This window comes from Pithys albifrons, chromosome 4 (assembly GCF_047495875.1).
Source record: "Pithys albifrons albifrons isolate INPA30051 chromosome 4, PitAlb_v1, whole genome shotgun sequence".
NCBI lineage: Eukaryota > Metazoa > Chordata > Aves > Passeriformes > Thamnophilidae > Pithys > Pithys albifrons.
The window spans coordinates 13,974,286-13,996,807 of NC_092461.1; the positions used below are offsets into that span (position 1 = coordinate 13,974,286).

General features: G+C 36.0%; 1 protein-coding gene across 4 annotated transcripts in view; it reads right to left on the bottom strand.

Annotated features, from left to right (window-relative positions):
- The window catches only part of RELCH (RAB11 binding and LisH domain, coiled-coil and HEAT repeat containing), an 82,853-nt gene continuing 60,331 nt past the window's right edge, over positions 1–22,522 (bottom strand). For 3 of the 4 annotated variants that reach the window (XM_071553517.1, XM_071553520.1, XM_071553518.1), the window contains 12 exons: positions 22,267–22,390; positions 21,421–21,469; positions 20,933–21,012; positions 20,066–20,172; positions 19,408–19,507; positions 14,458–14,540; positions 13,473–13,536; positions 11,842–11,980; positions 11,414–11,530; positions 10,331–10,419; positions 5,877–5,947; positions 1–1,785 (listed from right to left, as the gene is read on the bottom strand). In XM_071553517.1, coding sequence (XP_071409618.1) covers positions 1,665–1,785; positions 5,877–5,947; positions 10,331–10,419; positions 11,414–11,530; positions 11,842–11,980; positions 13,473–13,536; positions 14,458–14,540; positions 19,408–19,507; positions 20,066–20,172; positions 20,933–21,012; positions 21,421–21,469; positions 22,267–22,390 — 1,144 coding nt within the window. In that variant the 3' untranslated portion in view covers positions 1–1,664. Of the gene's footprint in view, positions 1,786–5,876; positions 5,948–10,330; positions 10,420–11,413; positions 11,531–11,841; positions 11,981–13,472; positions 13,537–13,710; positions 13,794–14,457; positions 14,541–19,407; positions 19,508–20,065; positions 20,173–20,932; positions 21,013–21,420; positions 21,470–22,266; positions 22,391–22,522 lie in introns of all 4 variants that reach the window. The other variant, XM_071553521.1, reaches the window with a different exon arrangement.

Consider the following 22,522-nt stretch of genomic DNA (forward strand, 5'->3'; position numbering starts at 1 on the left):
GCAGGTATACAAAACTTTTTATTGACAACAGAACAATAGAGAGGAACATCACCACTTCCCATTCAACAGGAATGTCTCCATTTCACAGTCAGTCTGCTAAAAGTATACTTTCATGGTAACAAGCAACACAAAGGCATGGAGCTGTCTGTAACCTCAAGAAAAATGTTTCATTAATGCACTGTAAAGGGACTGACGGTGTGTAGGTGTGCAGGCCCTATCACAACACAAACATGGCAGGCAACAGCATATGCAGAGCCAACAGGCACAGACACGAAGCAGTCAAACCTCAAGTTATCTCCATTTTTTCCATCTAAGGGCAATACCTGACGTCCTATTCTGTCCATGTTCTGTTTCAGAAGTGAATACTTTATTCCCTCACTCCTTCTGCTTCCCCTGTCCTCACAGGTGTTAGTACTTCTGTGTCAGAGAATGCCTGTGCCAGAGAATACCAGTTTATGCATGCACTTGAGTTTACTTTCAGAAGCTTACATTGACATAAAAAAGGGCAGGGGAAAAAAAAGTGCTGCAAAAGAAGAAAAGGATTTAGTTGTTAATGCTTCTTTGCTAACAAAAATATTTGGTAGTTGCTGAATATACTCCTTGTACTGTCGTTTTCAAAAAGTATGTATGCAGTCTACTTAACATTTTAAAGAAGCTGCATGTCAAACACTCTCAACGTAATTTCAGATACTCCAGAACTAAATTTGAACCACAATTCATTCTATAAAACAAAATATCTTTATTTTAGTTTTCACAGTACACAAACTGCACACTGAGTGGAAGATGAAAGCAGTCTCTCTCCTGTATTAAGCTTCCTCTGCCTGCAGAAGTGTACTGGGGACCCTGTGTAGTAGCTTATACATTTACTAACGTTTATTAATTTATCATATTTTTCCTTTACCTAATGGATGTGCCTCTGGATGTGTAGACTGGTTGTTAAAGTGCTTTAAAATAAAACAAAAAACCCAATGAAAGACAACATCCCTTTAAAAAAACCACAATAGATGTGAGAATTTTATCTGAGGGACTTTGTACAGCATTTACAATGTCAGCATAAAGCATCTGAAACATAAGCATTCCCTGCAGATTGATGCAGTGCAAGCAGTCTCATACATTAGATACTGCAATTCCTCTGGATTCAAATGCACAATACTTACAAAAACAATCTTAGAAGCACAGACAAATGCTGGTGGCTCTTCCTCTTCTTTTTAGAAACATAATTAAAAAATCTGCATTACACTCTCATACTTTAAATACATAAGTAATCTCCACTTTTATTACTTCATGACAATGACTTCAAATTTACATTATTTTAAGTACCGTCAGAATAGCTCCATGTATGATACAGATATTTGCTGATAACCTGTCAGAAAATAAAAAAACCAAAACCTTCCACTGTATAAAAAAAATTATACTGGAAAGACAAGAACACAGAACAGGGACTTGGTACAGACTATGATTTCAGTTTTATACCAACCACAGTTAACCCAAAATTAACAGATACACAGCGATATTCAAAAGCAGTGCAAATATCTTTGGAGGTTAGAATAAAATTATACTACAGGAACATAAGACAAAAGAAATTAAAAGGCAAGTACTTCAAGTACAGGAACCAGTCTCTGTGATGTCCATCTTAGTGTTAGCTGGGAGCTCCTTTTCCCATCTTACTTCTTCCTCTGGAACACATTAGCCAACATTGCACCTGATGTAGTCAGCTGGCCCATTTTGTTCAAAAACTTGGTCTTCGTATCTTCACTCACTAGACTCGCTGCAATTGACATCGAGCTAGGAAAGTAAAAAATTTAGTGACATAAGACTACAAAGAATAAAGAACATTATGCCGTTATTCATTAAACAATAAAAGTGTCTTTGCATTTTAGAGGTTTTAACAAAAAAGACCAATCAATCCATAAGGAATTGAAAAATCATCATCACCTAGTGCAAAAATACACTGTATATTGATTTTAATGTCCTCACAGTGCTTGTGAAAATGCTAAAATATTTTTGTGCATGCTACTCTTTAGTACCTTTGAATGTCACCACATTAGCATTTGTTTCCTATTTGGGAATTGCTCTAGACAAGAATCTCTGTGAAGGATTGGCTTTATCTTCTCACCAGAAATGTCAGTCCTTATGTTTAGTATAACAGTACTAGTTCAGACACGGATCTACCTAGCCTAAGTATCCTGCCTCCAAGAGTGACCATTAGCAGACATGTACAGAAGAGTAAAAGCAAGGAATACAAAACACCTATCGTCTTAATTTTCAAATCTCATTTTCCAAGTATTTGCACCTGAGCAGAGCTTAAAACTGGTTGTAGATTGCCAAATCTAGTAGCTCCCAATAAATCTTTATTTTACCTTACTTGGTCAGCTTTCCTTTGATCTCCTTGTAAATGTCTTGTAAACTCCACCCTGAGTTGTACTGCGTCAGCGCCTCACTGAGTAAGGAGCGTTCTCCTGGTTGCTGTGAACATGGCTCCTACTACCTGTGTGTGGATGTTCCTACTTCATACATATTAGATAAGGCAGTGGAGAGTCCACAGGTTTGCCACAAACTGGACTGGAAGGAGCAACCCAATCAACGCTGAAGCTACAACATACTACAACTTTGAATAACATGTTAAGAAATCCAATGCTGTGAAATTAAGATTTTTTTTTAAATTTACAATATAATCAGTGAGCTCAGCTTCAGACATAGATATATAACTGTTTAGCATAGTAGGAATAATCTGTCCCAAGACAGAACAAAGGTATGATAGCAGGAATATTAATAAATAATCCATATTTGCCATATTTGTAGCTAAAATGGCAAAAATTTTCCAGCATTAAACAAAACATTTCCAATTAATTTCTCCCTTGTGAGCTCAGCATGGACTGTGCATTTCAAAATTATACCCGAGATCACAAAAATCTGTCTTACTGGCACAAGCCAGATTCCAGGAACTGACTTTTCAGTCTGCAAGGTTATAAACAGTTTTATTAGACACACTTGCATCAAGGCAGGTCAAGTTGAAGTTTACCCTGAACTGCTTCAACAGAACTTGAATGATTTCTTCAAAGGCAGCAAGGGTGCACTCAGTACTTTTTTCCCCATTTCATACCACAAAAAAAAGGTGCTTAGTGATAAAGAATTCTGGTTCTTTCTAAAGTACCTTAAAAACAAAAGGGAAGCTTCTTACTAAAGCTATACTGTGGATTTACAGATAGTTTAATTATAAACTTTTTAAGTGAAATATTTCTTTCATACACAACCACATTGCCAGACATCTTTGGCTTGATTATACAACTCTAGTCAACTAATGAATCATCTATTTCCAGCTGATAAAACTTAGCAGGTAAATTACTGCTACTGTAAAATGGATGTCTTATGCAATTTCCTTTGATTTCATGATAAAGCAAGGGCATATAAATTATGCAAGTAACAGTTTTACTCTCTATCAGCTGGTTAAGGACAAGAAGCTCTCCCTATTATATTCCAGAGTTGTATGTAACTAGGAAATATTATTTGGGAAAAACTGTACATTCCAAGTATTCACAGCACTAAGAAAATAAAACTGCTCACTTCAGAAAAGAAAGCCTATCAGCTGGTGACAAACCTGTATTTTTAAACAAACTGTGCTTTCATTATTCTAATGATACTGAGTAAGTTTGAGGAAACCCAGGAAATGTTCAATTCACTTTCAAAACAGTTGATATCAGCCATCTGATGTCAAACATAAAAATTACCTACTGGAGTGTCTAGAAGTTCATGTTTTCTAACACTATGTTACTGAAAATAAAAATATAATCCACAGCGCTCAGAATACTTAAAGTTTAAATATACCCCCTAAACACTCCTATTACTATGCAAATTGAACATTTAAACATAGCAATAAAAATAATATGAAATCCTGTAATTTGACTCTCACAACTTTAAAAAGTAAGCAGAGAACCCAACAAGGCAGTAGCATATCTAGTTTGCAACAATGGGCCCTACAGAGAAGTCTTTGCATTTATTCATTATTTGAAGACCAAAATAAAACCCAACTTACAAACAAAAGTAATGTGTAAACATCAAATTTTTGACCAGTGTCTAGATTAATTACATGTTACACAGAGTTCTGCCTGCTTTATGGGGAAGCTCCAGGCCAAAACAAACGTTCATGCTGGCCACTTTATAAAAATCAGTTTGTAACATAAGTTGTTAGCCATGAATGAAATACCATGTTAATTGCTAAACAAAATAGTCAACAAAAGTGGCTATCCAATATTTAAAAGTGCAAACTTTAATCTTCTTAAAAAACTTTTGACTCTACATTATTTGACAAACCTTTTCTAACAGCAAAGGGAAGGACAGGATAACCAACAGTATCTTATGATTGCTTTCACATCCATTTTTATTTCTGTGCATGCATTCCCATGCTGTTAACAAAACTCAGTAATTTATAACCCAGTTGCATTTAAATCCTGTGTCAAATATATATATATGTATATATATGTGTGTGTGTGTCACTGAAATTAGGAACTGAAAGTAGCAAGGGCTTAGCAAAAAAAAAAAAAAGGAGGTATTTATGTATATGTAAAGGTAATTTCTTCAGTGGTAAAAGATTTCTTGTTAATTTTGTACCGTAACAGATTGTGACCATAGTCTGATTTTGAATAAGAAAGGGAAAGGCTAATTAAATAACAAAGGAACACAATGCAGAGACTTATCCTTTTCAAATCTTAGTTTTCAGTAGTTACATCCTAGAAGAAAATATATTACATGTTGTATCAGGTTTGCATTTATCCGTTTCTGCAATGGCATAATAGACTAACTGTGATTCCAAAGTGTTCACTACGAGTAATCCCTGAAATATTTTATTTGGTGCATGACAGACTGATGCTTCTTCCACACCACATTTCTTCTGTTCAGTTCTTGTACACCTTTCCTATTTTGTTCATTCTCAACTACCAGATGATTCCAGGACTATGTTTGAGCTCTTTCAAGAAGTAAATTCTATCCATTTGTTACACATATGGAAGCATGACGTGAACAAGCTTCAGTAATTGTCTCAACTCCCATGGCAAAGTACTGGGATTGAAGAAACATTCTCTTTAGAGATGCCTACCATTTCTTCTCAAACTTTTCCTGGCAACACTGCTGTGGATTTATTAAGTTATATAATAATCCATGAGAAGTTACCTGCCAGGATGCCATTCCAAGCAACAAGTAGGCAAAAGAGCACATACAACTCATCATATTGACACTAAGCTTTCCAAATCTCCATGTCTACTGAAACTTGTTCACGTCATGCTTCTATATGTGTAACAAATGGATAGAAAGAGCTTGAAAGAGCTCAAACATAGTCCTAGAATCATCCGGTAGTTGAGAATCAACGAAAAAAGCTCCTTTTGTTATCAGAAGACTCACACCAGTAGGTCAGTTTATACACTGGAGAAACTATTCTTGTGTATAATAGTCACTGGCAAGCAAGGACAGCAGCTTGGAACAAGCCATTCCCAGGACCAGAACAATTCCCTCAGCCTGCAGGCTGCCACCTCTCCATGGGTGGCAAGGTTATGTATCACATACATTGCTCTAAGGACCTAGGCCAGGCACTCCCTGCTTTCTCAGGTTCAGGGCAGAAATTCAAATACTGCTTTAAATGTAAGAATAAAGTAACAGGAACACAAGAACATCATTGCCATGATACAAATAAAAATTTGTTGTCCTGCGTTTTACAGTGGAGACAGAAACAAGCACAAACTGTGTTACAGTTCCTAAAATCTGTTTTCAAATACAGAATATGGCAGTATGGGATTTCTGGTCATAAACCTTGGACACCATTATGGAATACATCCTGCAGAACATTACTCTGGAGGCACATAAAAAAACAGAAGTGGAAGTCTTACCCTTGAGGTTCTTGGACGGTCTTATTTTCCACTTTCTGTTCACACTCTTTTATCATGGAACTCAAAATAACCTAAGATGCATAAGGAAGAGAGACAGATACATGACATTTGACATTTTTCCTTTTACATTAGCACTTCTTATGAAATCCATCCTGCAACTAATTCTGACACGAACAAACTGTTTGAAAAGTTTTTTTGTTCTGCAGTTATCTGATGCCTTGTGGCTAGAAACAAAAATGTTTAAAATACCTTAAGGAAGAAAATGTTTTTGAAACAGTTACAGGACTTCCAGATTCCCTCCTGTTTTCCCTGGCTTTTTGAAATAGAGCTAAAGTAAACTCACATCTGTGACACCATATCTTCATGAACATTCTGCTTGAAATAAAAAGCAAGGAAAGGAAAAAGAAGCGTGATGGCATCCTTAGACAACATCTTAATGGAAAGAAAGTGCTAAAGCAAACTTATTATCATTCCACTGGTGTCTTCCAGGGTTCCTATGAATCATGCCTTTTTTCCCTTTATTTAAACAATTACAATGTTAAAGGTTTCTGTGAAATATTTAAGACTGAAAACACCTCCACACAGATATTTTCCAAAAATAATGATTCCCAAGAGGAGGCTTTAAAAATTAAAAAAAAAAATCATGGAATTTATGGGACAGCTATATAACTCCCTGCCCTGCTCACACAGTACTCTTTTAACACATCAAGAGAAAAGCACTTGAAACACTTAGGCAAAATAGTTATGCAAATGTGCAAAATGCAAAATGTGAAACTATAAATATATATATATATGTATGTGTACATATATACACACACACACACACTGCATAAATGGAAACTTCCCCTGCTCACAGCTCAGGAGAAAGCTAAACGATTTTTTGAGATACTACATTTAAAATCTTAAAGCTACAAGGAATTAAAATTAGTAGTGTTTTACCAAACCTGAAGATATACAATAAAAACCCCTAATTTCAATCTCTAAAATACAGATTAATCACTAATGGTTACTACCAATTGGTAACTGTTCTTAAATGTACTTGTATACATTAAAAAGCTGGTTTCTGTCAAGTTCAGCAGATCTGTGCCACTGCTTACTCTGTTTCTCCAGAAGTACTACTCCAGCAATAGAAACATTTCAGGTGGCAGGTGTTATATACTCTTGAACGTTTCAGAGAGCAGCATTCAAAGAGAACTAGAACTCTTACTGCTAAATCTGCTGTCCTTCATTTGCCTAAAATATTATACAAGTATTTAAACTCAAGAGTACAGAGATACAAAAGAAATACACTCAGAATTTCAGTGAAAAAGCAAATTTTTGTTCTGTATCAAAACCCCCCTGAAATTTATAGGCACAGCAGCCATAATTTTGGTTACTTAGCATTTCTACCTGTGGACTAGAGCTTTTCTACATTTTTGCACATCTATCTGAATCTAGGTGTTTCAAATACCAACAATATGAAGTCTTGATCAAAGGGGAGAAAAATTCATCAAGGACTTAGAATCATTTCAATAACAGGATGGAGTTCCCAGCCATTGCACAGCCCCTTCTGGGAAGGTTGTTTTAATTCTTGGATGAAGTTGAGCAATTCTTTCCTCTTCCCCAAATTAATTTATCCGAAACTTCAGGGTGAAACGGAGGAAAGATATAAATATAATATCATATAGCAATTCGACATTATGGCTTTGCACATACTGCTCAGACCTGTTCCCTTGGGTTCTCTTTGTTTGGTCACAGGACTGATTATAAAATCATTTAGACCTCTTTTAAAAGAGAGATGTTAGAGCCGTACCTCTATATTTAGAGACATTTAATATGCCTAAGTACTATAAACAATACTGCATTATATGGACTAAATATTTTTATGAAGTACTGACTATATCTCACTATCATGCAACTTAAAATTCAGTTATTTTGAAAATAAAAAGAAGGCACATGGAGAAGCGGGGAAGACAGGACTTGACATTGAAGTACAGATGCTGGTAAGGCATCTGAAATGCCTGCACAGATAAGAAGGTCTGGCCTAAATGCCCAACTTACACTTGTTTATGTGAAATAAAGGAAAGCAGGTATGAGGGCTAAATGGTAAATGCTCCCTGACAGGTTCACCAGCCAATTCCACAAATGTTGCCTTTCCAAGATAAGCATAAACTCTGTACTGATGTCAGAGCTGTTTAAAAGCTCAGGCTCTGTAAATGAGAAAGTGTATTTTTGTAAGTCAGGTACCATTTGAATCATAAATAACACCACAGTGACCGAAATACTAAAAAAAGGGTTAATGCTGTTTATGCAAATGTCTATTTGAGACAGCAAATAGCATTTATTTCAGTAGACATAATTTTAAGACAGAAGGCTTCCAAGACAGATACTAGAAGTAACTGGGCCTCAAAGCCTGTATCATGGTGACTACAAGCACCCTGTTGTAGCAAGGGGCTGATCAAGCACCAGATTTCCATTTCTACAGTAAAAGCTGTAGTGAGTTTTCTAACCCACTGGAGCAGGAGTACATATTTTTAATGTTATACTTCTCTCCAGCTAAAAAAATAAAGCACTTGGCATCATGCCTGAAGCCACTTAATCACAGTGATGCAAAATGTGGTAATGGAGGATTGAGAGCTGTCTTTCCTTTTTCATTTATTTTTATTCCTATTCAAGTCCTCAGTTCCTTCTCTGACTTACAAGACTCAAACTCAGTCAAATAAGCTCTTTTGTTCTAAATCAGGGCATCTTTTGAACTGACAATGGCCTTAAACCTTAGAAGCTGCATTAACTACAAAAATGAAGTCAGCAATATTTCTATCAGTTATCCAATTAGTGAAAGAAAATGAAACTTTTGTCTACTGCAGCTTTCAGATACATTCTTAAGACTTCACAAACTACAATATCTCTCCCAGCTCTCTCTGAACACAGTATCTATCACTGCTACATCTCCTCCAGTGCTGCCTGTGGCAAAGAAGCACAATTCTGTTGCCCTTGACTGATGCTCAGGTCACTACTGTTCCTTCTGACTCAGCCTTCCAAAGTCAGATTCTTTCCTTTTAAGTCAGAAAGTTCCTCAAATAATAATATAGAGAAAATAAAAGAAGGAGAGTACAGGCTATTAGATTGAAAACATAACTAGAAGAAGGAACTTTGTTACCAAATATAAGGATTTAGGACTCCTAGAGAATACAGTAATCTCAACTCACTTTTGCAAACTAAGGAAAATAAATTAATTTTCTGATGTAGAAAGTAATCCATAAAAGTGCAGTATTAATCTTCAAAGACTACAACAATGTTCCTTTGTACATTCTGATTAAATCTTTTTCTTCATCTCCTGAAATGACCATCCTGTTAAGATTTCCCTCAATATGCAACTGAACTACGTCTCTTGTTTTCAGCTACTGACTTAACATTTATGTTTCAGTCAGTTACTACTCATCCTCTTCAAGTATTTACAAAAACTGCATATGCTGAACACTTTCAAGTTTCTCAAGCGGGCTTCTCCTGACAATTCTTTTCTTTTGCTACTTTCTGTAAGCTCCACCCACCAGAGAAAATCTTGTTTGCTCCCATGTTGTCCTGTTTGACCATTTTAATCTGCTTTTTACAATTCACAGAATCACAGAGTGGTTGAGGTTGGGAGGGGCCTCTGCAGATCATCTGGTCCAACCCCTTGCTCAAAGCAGGGCCATCTAGAGCCAATTCCCTGTGTCCAGATGGCTTTTGAGTATCTCCAAGACTGAAGACTCCACAATGTCTTTGGTCAATTTATGCCAGTGCTTGGTCACCCACACATAAAAAGAAACGCTCTGCCTGTTGCCTCTGGTGCTGTTACTGGGCACCTCTGAGAAGAGCCTGGCTCCATCCCCTTTGGACCCTCAAGTATTTGTCTACACACTGGTTCACTCGAGCCTTCTCTTCTCCAGGCTGAACAGTCCCAGCTCTCTCAGCCTGTCCTCCAGACCCTCCATCATCTCGGTGGCCCTTCACTGGACTTTCTCCAGTAGGTCCTTGCTTCTGTACTGGTGAGCCCAGAACTGGACACAGTACTCCAGATACAAAGTGCATTCCATGTATTTCAGAACTGTATTTTCCTCATCCTTAATAATTTCTTTCCTACACTCCACCAGCTTTCATCTGCATTTCTTTGGACATATTGTAGCCATTCATTTTAGTGTATCCTTGTTTAGAGGGAGAAAAAAGATGGTAAAAACATTTTGGGTTTTTTTTCAGTCTACAAAGATCTGTGTTTTTACATGAATATTTCTCTGCAGAGGTCCTCAGCTTAGTAATAAATTTTAAAAGATGTTACTGGTTTTTAAATCATGTGACCTATTCCTTACCAACTCCCCCTCCAATACTATGTTTTGATATCACTTATGAGTAGCTCTTCTTAACTTCTGGTTTTAAATACCATTACATTTCAACTTTTTCTGTTACCTCCATCTCATACTCAGTAAACAGCTGCTCACCTCATGCTCTGGCGAGAGATGTTCCATATCAGTTCGTAAACACTTTAGTCCAGGCAAAAAGTGATTGACCATTAAATCCTCTGAAATAACTAAAACCCAGGTTATTAAGGTATTATAAGGATTAAATTCTGACATTATATAATTTTTTGTCTGTCTTCTGATAATGTTATTCCATGAAACACAAGGACAGCAGTAAAATTAAGAAAACTTAAGGACTAATAAAAAGGAAAAAGGATCTTAAATATATTTAACATCATGTATTTCACACATTCCTACCATTTTTTTTAGTATTGTTTCTTAATTTACTGGTCAAGATCAAAGCCTTTATTTTTGTAGCTTTGTTCTATTAAAAGTATCTATCAGTTCCACTGTATTGGGTCTGACTTTCCCACATCAGCCCTAACAGTGCTGTGCTTTGCATTGGTAGCTATAAAGGTGTTGATAGCACACCAGTGTTCTGGCTACTGCTGAGCAGCACTGGCACAGCATCAGTGCTTCTTTCCAACATGGTGCCCCTGACCAGGAGGCTGGGGGTCAGCAAGACCTTGGGAGGGAACACAGACAGGGCAGCTGACCCAAACTGACCAGAAGGATATGCCATACCATACGATGCCTGCTCAGATACAAAAGCTAAGAGAAAGTAGGAGGAGTTGTGTGGGGCATTTTATCATCATGTTAGTCTTCCAGAGCAACTGCTATGTGGGCTGAAGCTCTGCTTCCCAGGAAGTGGCTGGACATCTTTAGCTGATGGAAAGGAGAGAATAAATCTTGTTTTCCTTGTTTCCATGCATGGCTTTTGCTTTTTTAAACTGCCTTTATCTTGACCCATGAATTTTTTATCCATCTTATTTTCTTCCTCACTCTCACCCCATCCTCCTGAGAAGGGGAGTGATAAGAGTGGCTTGGTGGCCATCTAGCATCCAGCTAACCCACCTCAGTCACCATCTGTGAAAACCTCTTCCTTATGCTGAATAGATCATATTTTACCTCACAGATTCAAAGACAAACGTAGGTATTTCTCAAGTATTAAACTTCTCCCACCACCAGAGAAATAACAGCTAAACTTCCCATAAAAAAGGATACAACAACAGGAAAGAGCACTGTAGGATTCAAACAGGTGGGTAGCGATATCCAATCTCTTCGAATCCACAGACTGCTGGTTGTTGACCAAGGCTAACTTGTGCAAGTGTGGAATGACAACTGGAAAAGTAAAGATGGAGTCAGTATTTAAAATTGCTTTCCATAGACTTGTTTAGCATTAAACAGTTGCTATGTGGCAATTGAAGCATCACGCATCAGTGTGGAAAAAGAACTGCAAATAATTGCTTTTGATGGGACTGCCCTTGCAGATTTAACTGATCAACTCAAACTTGAAATAAAAATTGTAATAGCACCACCTGAAATAGTAACAGCTTACAGAAAAGAAAAAGAAATAAATCAATATATTCAGCATACCTATTAGCTTTTGGACAGAAACAGGAAGACTGCATCTTCCCACTGATGCAACTTACATTCGTCTCTAAATCTGGGCTCAGCATTAGGTCCAACTCTTCCAAATGTTTTTATGATTTCAGTATGTAAATAATGTTGGTCCTGATATTGAGGGTCCTCCAGAAAAGATGCCAGCTGCATTTTTACTCTCTCTAGAAGCTTAGATATTCCCAGAGAAACAGAAAAAACACAAAAGAATGAAGATGCTAGAAAACATTATGGTCAGTTCAGAGTATGTTTATAATCTTCCATATTGCAGATGACAAATCTTGGACTTCCTTCTAACTTACAGGTTTTTTTCTAACAGGATGTTCCAAACTCTTCAATGCAGCTCTGTTAACAGAGCTCTGATTTATCTTTTAACTATAGAGAGGTGCTGTCATAGAGCTGGTCTTTCCCCCTGAGGTTTTCTTGGGTTTGATACTCCCATTTTTTACCTGCTATTAAAAGTTCCCTCTTAATAACTATGGGGTTTTCTTGTTTAATTAGAACCTAATTAAGGAGACTTTTTTGTAATGTACCTCAATTAATAGGCTGAAAAATTTTCTAACAAGGACAGAGGTGCAAATGTAATCTTCAACTATAGATTAGAAAAACTGAAAGTAAGACTACATAAGTATTTAATTTGCATTCAAAGTTGAAAAAAAAACATTTTATGATACATTTTGGAAGGTGCTATCACCTCTGTACTCTAAGGCTTGCTATAATTAGTGCAATGGATATAGTAATTTCTGTGTGGTAACAAAACTATATTCTTTCCAACTGATTATAGGCATGCATTCCAAGATACAAAATTCTAAGTTTTCTATCTTCCAAGTACTTGTGAGTCATCACTGACTTGACGCACATTACTCACATTTCCTCAAACACATTCTTTTAGAATAGGTTGAAATTATGAGAAGATTGCAAACTTTGCAAAAAGTTTCAAGGACTTTAAGAAGAAATTCAATTGTACAGTTGTTACATAAAACAAAACCCTGTATTTCTACTACTTAGAGCAGATCAGAATTCTGAAGACACCCAGGATTCTCTTACCAAAGTATCATAATTTAAAAAACAAGGAGGAATTGCACCTCTCTATTATCCTCAAGGATTATTTTGGTAGTGTCACCATGTCTTTTATTGCCATCTTGGACATCAAGGGCTAAACCAGCAAACATGACTGGAACTACAAGAGACTTGTCCTCTTCTGAAGCAGTTGGGAGTCAAGCAGGATATCCTAAAACATCTAAAATGGTACAATATACTTATATGGAGTAGCTGACTCCCACCATGACCTTTTGATTAGCATTTTAAAATAAAGTTATTTTATCTGGAAATGATAGAGTTAGATTTCAAAACTGTACTGGAGAATGTTATAATAAACAGTTTGAGCATGGGATTTCCCATCTTTTAGCACAGGCCTCCCATGTACTTATCTGTCTCTCTTTGTTTATGTTTGGTTTGATATTTAGAAGGGAATGTTTTTATTAGTTAAGAGGATCAGTTTGTCTCCAAAAAACCCCAGGCTGTTGCAAAACCAGAAAGCATTTTCGAAGAGAATATGAAAAAAAATAAATTTATAAGTTGCCCTTTCTTTTACTCTGGATTTATAAAAAAATTATCTACCTATTATGATACAAAAACAACAGCCTGACAACAGGTGTTTTACCTCTCTCTGAGTAACAGTTTCCATGATGGTCCCAAAAGCAGGAATTGTAGCAATCCTTACTGAACTACAATAGAAGAATAGAGTCTTTAAGATGTATTCAACATTAAGAACAAAATAAATTAAAGTAAAATTAAAAAATTAGTACTTAGTTACATTACTTTCTAGCAATGACAAAAAAATAAAGCAGACCAGCAAAAAGACAGACAGGATTAATTCAAGGTCTCAATCTGAAACTCACAATTCAGGATCACTGGACAAGGTAACAAGGGCCAGAGCAACCCGCTTGTCAACTAATGCTTCACTCATGCCTTGAAGAGTCAGCTGTAAACCAGTCAACATGCAATAAAAAATGGTTTCATAAACTTGAAGAACTGGATTAGCTGTGACTGAGGATGGGCAGGCAGACTCTTGGGGTTGTTCTTTGTTTAGTCACCCACACAAGACATTAAAGCAACTAAGACTCTTTTCATGCTGTAGCATTTATTAGTATCAACCTGTTAATAAGATTAGCAAAGCATCCCTCTTTAGCTTGAAAGAAATATCACACCAGAACATAAAGAAAATGAAGTACCACAGTTGTCTATCAGAAATGAGATACAGCCAAAGCTGCTTTGCATTTCACTAATGCAGATGATACTTAATTTAGCAGTAGTAAAGCTGACAGCATTACAGAATATAGTAATATCCAGCTTTCTAGAAGTTATGTAAACAAATTTGAAAACTGAGAATATGATTAAATATAAACCCCATAAAATTTAAATTACATGGATTTAAGTTTTCTGTTGAAGTTTATTCAGCAGTTTTATCCAGTTTGATTCTACATGTTGCAGTAAACATTTTTATTTTTAAATAGATGATTTAAAGGTTTTATTTGTTTAAATTAATTCTTTTTTTTTTTCAGTTGGACTAAGAAACATAACTGATAGTTATTTCTTCCTGAGTATTAAGAAGGATGCTAGGTATATAAGATAGTCAGGAAACTTACATTTCAGGGTCACTGGAGAGAGTAATGAGAGCAGGAACAACTCTCTGAGCCACCAGAGTTTCATGTACCCCCTTCACCAACAGCTGAATGGTAGGAACAGTGGGGTATCACAGTTGATGCACGGAAAGCGTGAGCACAGTATCATGGGAAGAAGAGTGGCACAACCAAGAGAGAGAAAGCAAAAACACAAAAAGCAAACCAAAATTAGAAGCTAAGTGAATAATGCTACACTAGTGTATAAATGCAAAGGCGTGAAGAAAGATGACGTGGTCTGGCAATCAGCAGAAACATGACAAATTCAACAATATGACGGTTTCTTTCTTTTCAGTTATTTTAAAACTTAAACATAAATATTTAGCAAGGAACTGTGTATTATAATTCAAATACTAATATAATTATAAGGCAATTAAATGCCTCCCTGACATCCGATCCCATCAGATCTTGGAAGCTAGGCAGGGTCAGCCCCAGTTAGCACTTGGATGGGAGACCTCCTGGGAATACTGGATGCAGTAGGTGCTAGTCCTGAGGACTTCACTGTCACCATCCAAGTGCGCTCGGCCATGGCAGATGAATCTTAGGAGTTGAAGAGTGGGGCCAGTTCCCCACACGCTGTGCCTCACCTAAAAAAATCCACTTGCGCAGGCTCAAAAGACACACCCATGTGAGTAGAGCCCTTCCTAAATCTTCATTTGCAAAGCCTAGCCATATGATAGGAATATAATTATGTACTATAAATAAAATTATGCATAATTAAATACTAAAGCAATGTCAATTTGAGTTTGACCGTTTCATCTAAATGCCACTCCTATCTCAATACAGTGGTATTTATCATAGTAGGTGGCTGTCACATGCTAAATAGATGTCTTGACTAGGCCAAATGCATAGTTTTCCTACACTGAATGATACCTTTCACACCTTTTACAATGTGAAAAACAGCACCTTCCCAGATGTCAAAAAGCTTTCCTGAAAGTCACTCATGACTACTTTGGATTTAACCACCATTTAAGCAGTATGTGTGCTGGTCTATGCAGGTAGAAAATGACAAATCCTTGAGTTATATATGAAATGTATTTCATCAAGTCCTTTTGCAAACTAAGGAAGAGATATGTATTTCTTGCAATACATCCCAAACGTTAAAAATTTCACAGTGAAATTTATTCTCCATGAATGTGAGAATATTGTTTGAATTTTGATGTTCCCATGTCATCTTTTTTACATTGCTTATGTAGCTATACATAAGCATTTGCTGAGTATGTTGCAGATGCCCTTTACATGTTTTTTACATAAGAAAATCCAGTAATTTTCAAAAATGACAAGTTGCAAACTTTGTCCATATTCAACAAAAATCGAGTACTTTTGGGTTTTGTTTTCATTAATAAAAAAGGAAAAGCCTAGACATTTTCATTTTCCATCTCATGTAAGGAAGTTTGCATGTATTTGCTGATTTTACGAGATATGTAAGAAATTTGAAATGTCTTTCTAATATTTAGCTCTATTCTAATAATTCATATTACATAAGGAATACAGATTAAATTCTAAGCTTTTCCTCCAGCAATGCAACAAGAGATCCACAGAGCACAGGGGAAGCAGTAGCTCTGTCAGTATTTCAGTACTCAAAGCAAGCAATATTTATACTCTCTAACTAGAAAAGACTTGACATTCTTCTATTTATTTGAGCATTCCTGCTTTGCCAACTCTGAATTTGAACCAAAATAGGTTGTGCAAGATTGGATGGAACCTGACTTTCCAGAAGCTTCAGTATAAAGCTGTCAGTTTTATTAAGCAATATCTGTGTGTGCACACAGACATGGAACATAGTGTGGTCTTACAGATAGTAACTGTGGAAGGAAGAATGGGAAAAAGCTGTGTAAGAACATATGCATTATTGCGGCAAAGCACCCGGATGAAGAAAGTTGCAGCTTCCTTTATTTGTTAATCAGAAAGTAATAGGGAAATCAGTTCATCTACAACATTTTAACATTAATACATTTCACAATTATTTACACTAGCAACAACTTAAAGTGCTGATCTGTTGAGTTTATTGGCTACACTTCAAACAGCTCTTAAGGACATAGCTCACTGATTATGAAGATCTTATTCTCACACACAGATTTACCAATGTTCTCATTTATTAAAACAGATAATGCTTACTATTTTCCATCTCGGGCAATTAAGAACTTGAATTTTCCTTACCAATCTTAATTTTGTGAAAAGCCTACCAGTGCTTTGAAAAAAATAAACAAACTCTTGGGATTTTGTAATTAGCAAAGAGTTTAGAATGATCTCAGCTTCATCACTGTGTGGGCTGAGGTTGCCACACTTCTAAGTATGGTAAAGGAAATAAACAGATGTGTTCCATCATACAAAAAATAAAACACGCTTTATAACACAAGTGTCATTCTGAAGATAAGTGTTCCTTGTCTTGAACCTAAACAGACCCACAAAGCTTATATATAACTCAACCACGCACTTCATGTTCAAACCAGCAGCAATCAAATCTGTTTGCATCAATATTCAAATGGGAAACTACTGACTGAAAAGATTAACATAGAAACAAGAGGAACAGCTGGATGGGCAAAGCCATGTGGCGGCACATAAGGTTATAGTGGGACAGGCAATGCAAATTTTTATCCTATTTTGGTTCCTCTAGCTCATTACTTATGCATATTACACCTTAAAAATGGTGGCAAGAAGCTTCCTGTCCACAAAGGAATGAAGGGGTAGAATGGCTCCAAACCACTTCTGTGTCCTTCCAATTCTTAATGGACTGTAAAGCTTTGGTAATGCAGTCAGGCCTGTAGTCTTTGTGCTGCTCACAGTCTTTTATTCTTGTCATATAGCTGTCCTGCAGATCATATACTTTGCCATTCAGCAGCATCTGAGGTGTAAAATTCCTTGAATGAGGGTCTCTTCCAATAGTGAAACCAATTATTACCATCTCTTTATACAGGCGACTTCCCAAATTTATGTACTGCCGTGTATAAATATGTATGCTATGGCTATCAATGAAGTGGTAATATGCTACTATTTTTGAGTGAGAGAAGTGTCTAAAACAAAGCTGCCTATGCTTTAGTAAAACTGAAGTACACTAGGAAACAATATGTCAAATAGCATGCATAGATTTTCTAAAAGTAACCAATATGCCACTGAATTTGAAAAGAGACTGCAATCAATACAACAACCTTATTGTATTACCTAGTTGTAACTGAGATCTTTCACATTTGGGTAATGTTTATTAAGAAAAAAACTCATTATTATTAGAAATAGAAGAAATGGGGGTTTTAGATTAAAAATACTCAAACATATTTTAAGGGTGTGTTGTAGTTTGGGATTATTATGTAAATTCTCTCCCCTGCCACTTAACTGCCCAGGCCAGCGGTTAACAAAAGAAGCAGTTAACTGTTGATCGCTGGGGTGGGGGCAGGTTTGTCTCTTTTGGTTTCTTTTTTTGGATTTCTCCGGAGTCTTGGCTCGGCTGAACGGGGGAGTGGGGGCTCGAAGGAGGCAGGCTGCCCTGCTGGTTACTGCTGGGGTTTTTCCTGGCTGTCTTGCCGCTGCCCACCTCGGACTACTTTTCGTGCCGTGCTGATGCTGCTACCTGCCTTGGATTTACTGCTGGTTGCTCGTACCTTTCTGCTTCTTGGACGGGGAACACAGGGGGAAGAGACTGAGTCCATCTGAAAGCTCACTGCTCGTCTGTCTCGCTGGAGAGGGACTGAAACTCACTCTGCAGCCAGCCGGGCTGTGACAAGGACACTTAAGTATAACCTTTTCTCCTGGAGAAAAAACCTGCTGGGTTTTGTTGTTGTTTTGTTTCTTTTGGTTTGTTTTTTTTCCCCTCTCTTGTGGTGTTGGGGAAGTGGGTTGCACTAGTCTGTTTACATATATATATATATATAGCAGTTATCCTTCTTGTATTAAAATTCCTTTTCTTAAATTTGATAAAGAGTGGTGTGATTATCGTGGAGGAGGCCCCTCCCCTGCTTGTGGGTAAAACATTTTGGTTTTTTTCCCCTCAAACCAAGACAGGGTGTCCAAAAACTTTCATCTTTTTAAAGGGAGAGGAGGGGGAAAAAAAGGGCTTATTGTGGTTGTTTACTGTTTTATCTGCTATGACTTGCAGAGTTACAGTAAAGAATGCTGATAGATATGTTAAGTGCTCTTTTTTTCGGAGGAAGACTTAGATTTGTTTTTTGCAAAAGGATATAAGATGGCAGGTTCAGCTACAAGTCTACTGAGAAGCTATTCAAATGAGTCAAACGTGGAAGAGATGTACCAAAAAAAAGAAAGAGCAATCATGATTATATGTGTTTCTTACATGCAAAGGACAAAAGGTTCTCATTGTTCAGCAAGTGGAGTATGTCCTAGAGTTTTCACATGTACCTTTTAAAATGAACATTTGATGAAACAATGGCATGAAGTGGAAATAAGAGCAAACTTATTAGTTACATGTATCAATCTTTATCCTGACCAAAAATTATACATGTTAGGGGAAAGATGAAGCTGTCATTATGAGGCATGTAAAATAACTGTAGATTATTTAAAATTATTTTCACTTTTACAAAACATACAAAATTGGTTACATGTATGTCTTCACCACTATATTTGGTACCAATGAAAACTAGTTTGACATACAATGCAAGTGCATTGTATGAATATACACAAAACCTACTGAAAACGATAACTGAGTTAAACTACTCATGATGTGTTGAGCAGCAGAAGTGAAAATCCAGAGACACTTGATATGTTTAACTACACATCTATAGAAAGACGTGCTGCTGAGCAGAGAACAGATACAGAAAAAACTGTAAAACCACCTCCTGCTCCATCACACAGTACACAGCTTATTTGTTTGTAATTATTAAGAATGTAGCAACATTGTCTGAATTGGTTTTTAAAAATAAAATCTAGTTTTAAAAAGGTGCAAAAAAAAGGTAGGATAATACTTACATCAAACATTCTAGCAGCTGTACATCGAACAAGAGCAGAAGTATGGACAACTCCATACCATAAAACAGTTAATAGCAGCTCATGATAAGCTGGGTTTGCACTAAAAGAAAAGAGTTAGGCAATCGATCAAAAAAAATACTCACAAACTCTGAATATGCTCTTTATCTAATAAATGTAGTCTTAAGAATCCATTGTTCAACAAATCTTAAACTCCAGCATCTATCCTTTGTGAAGGATACAAAACACATCTCTCATTCTGAAGGACATGCAACATATTGCAGTCTAGAAAATATGTTGATTTTCAAGGCAATTAAAACCCCATAACTTTAAGAACATAACTTTCAGTAAATTATGATATTGAATGCAAATACATGATAATAGTATGGCAAATATAAAATTAATTTCCATTGTATTCCCCATGAGTGATTTCTGTGGAAATTTTGTGTTTGGTTTTTGGTGTTTCTTTTTTACACTTCAGAATTTTTTTTTACCACTACATTTTTTATCTAGAGATTACACTTATACCAAGGTGAAAAAAACAAGTATTCCTTTTATTCACCCAAAGAATCACAGTTACTAAAATTACAGCCAGATTAGGAGCTTTTAATAAAAAACTTTTAATGCATTTAGATCTAGTCAACACCAAGGTATATTTTACCTTAGTTCCACAAAGGAAGCTTTCAGGCTATCAAGATGAGCATGGGATAATGAAAGCATGGTCATTACATCTTCTAAGAATCCAACTAACAGCTTGCGGTCTTCTTCCTGAAAGAAGAGAGTACAATGATGAATGTAGTAGAAGTGTTGCTGCGGTTGTGATGACAACCTCCAGACACAAAAGACACAAACTACGAATAAGAACAAACTAGATTAAGCATTTAACAATTCTCTTAGGAACCTCAAGAATGTGGTTAAAGAATAAGAACCTTTCAAAGCAAACACATGAAGAGACTATACTTCATTAACTACACACATACTTGTGCCTACATTACTCATAGGGTTTTACTAAAGAAATTTTTAAGAACAGTATTTAACATGCTTATGGCTCCTGAAAGTTTCTAATTGCTCACAGTCCATTAAAAATTTGTAAGATTCTGAAGAACTTTTTTTCTCTAAGAAATGTATATGCCAGTCTGCAGCTGCTGGTTGCTGGAGGATTAGGGAATATTATTTAGAGTGTGTTTAAGTCTCCAACAAGGCCCAAAATGGCAATGTACCTGCTTATCTGTTTCAGTAAATTTCATAAAATAATGTTTGCAAGGTTCATAGTTAAATGGCCAAGAACCCATTTGAGGAATAATATTAATAGTGTCGATAGAAGGACATGGCAGCACATGATCTCAATATGCATCACCACCTCACAAGAAAACTTTGCTTTAAAATGTGTTTACAGCTGCCCATTTGTCTACATATCTTTAAAACACAAGAACACAAAGTTTTCAAAGAAAACAGCAAGGTTTGGTTTTTTAAAATAAATTTTACACACTATTACACATTTAATGAAGAAACAGGAAAACAAACCTACCTGAATATAGCATGTAAGGACCCCTGTTGCATAGATAGGAACTGTGGCTTTTGTGAGCACTCCATTACCTGCTGTGGAATCTAATGAAATAGAGTGAGGTTTTATACATACATATGAGTGTGTTTAATATATATATATATATATATACACACATTACGTATATTATACTTACATGTGTATATTTAACTATTACAGATTTAATAATGTTTTATATACCCATGGAGAATTTATATACATATATGAATATATACACACATATGCTAAAATAATGCTCAAGTGGTACTTGGATTTGAGATTTTTTTTTTGTACCTTACACACATGCTACAAATTCAGAGTGTTTTACTCAGATTAAGTTTGGACTTTTCCACATTTCACAAAGATAACAAATTTGAGAACTGCACTCTGAAAATGTTATTTGAACAACAGGCTGAATTTTTTTTTTTGGAGTTGCAGTTTAGATCAATTAATTTCAGTAAAAAGCTACTTACCTATATTTTCCTCAGACAGTCTTAAGATTTCCTGGAACTGTGGTTTTACCTATGCAATAGATGGTGAATCCCAGGTAAGAAAACCTGTTACCAGTGTCAATTAACTTAGAAAAACACAAGAACTGAAAAACAACACACCCCCCCCAAACAACAACAACAAAAAAACAAAATCAGAAAAAGGACATTTGAAGGTACAGAAAGAACAAACCCCCTTCGAACGCATAGCCAGCTTTAACAAAAATTGACAGTATGACACAAGAGCAAAAATTTCTATTGAGTACCCGCACATAGGTAGCGCTGTTTAGTACTTGTGACACAAAAAGTTGAAGTCTCTTTGCTTAATTGGGTTTATGGATTTACCAAGTCATACACAAAAGAAAAAAAAAGTTTATCTGTTATATTCTCTGCTGTCAGTGAGGAAAACTCTTCTAAATACAGCATCAGTTTTAAATTTTCAATCAAATACAGGCTGGAGTACTTAGGTACACCACAAACAGTGAACAGTATGCTGCTCTGAAGAACGAGTTGTTAAATCACTAAAATTAGGATGATCTCTCTCCCTCTCTCTGCCATTCACAAAGCAAATATGAAGAATACAGTTAAAAAAAAAATTATTCCCTGATGGACAAGATGAGGTGGCCATTCCAAAGTGACTAAAACCAGAAAAGGATGTTAATAGAGCCTTAAAAATATCAAGTTTAAATGTACTTAATGGAAAACCATCAGTGTGACATGAAAATTCAAATTGGTCACATAAAGTGTGGGTATTCAGACATACCGTAAATATAGAGAATATATATATGATCAAGATACTCCTTATGTAGAATAGTTAAGGTAATATCTTACCTTAGTGTTTGTAAAAATTTTCCCAAATGTCCTACAAAGTCTCCAGAAAAATCTAGAGAACTCATGGACACAGGCAGTTGATGCTACATTGATCTTGCCAACTATTTCTATAAGCTGTGGTAGCCTAAAAATCCGGAAACAAAAGGATATTAAACACTACTCTGATCTTTTGTTTCTCTCCAGTTACATTTGTATAGATTTATTGCTTATATTAATAAAAACACATGCACATAGAGCACTAGTGGTTCTAAAAAAA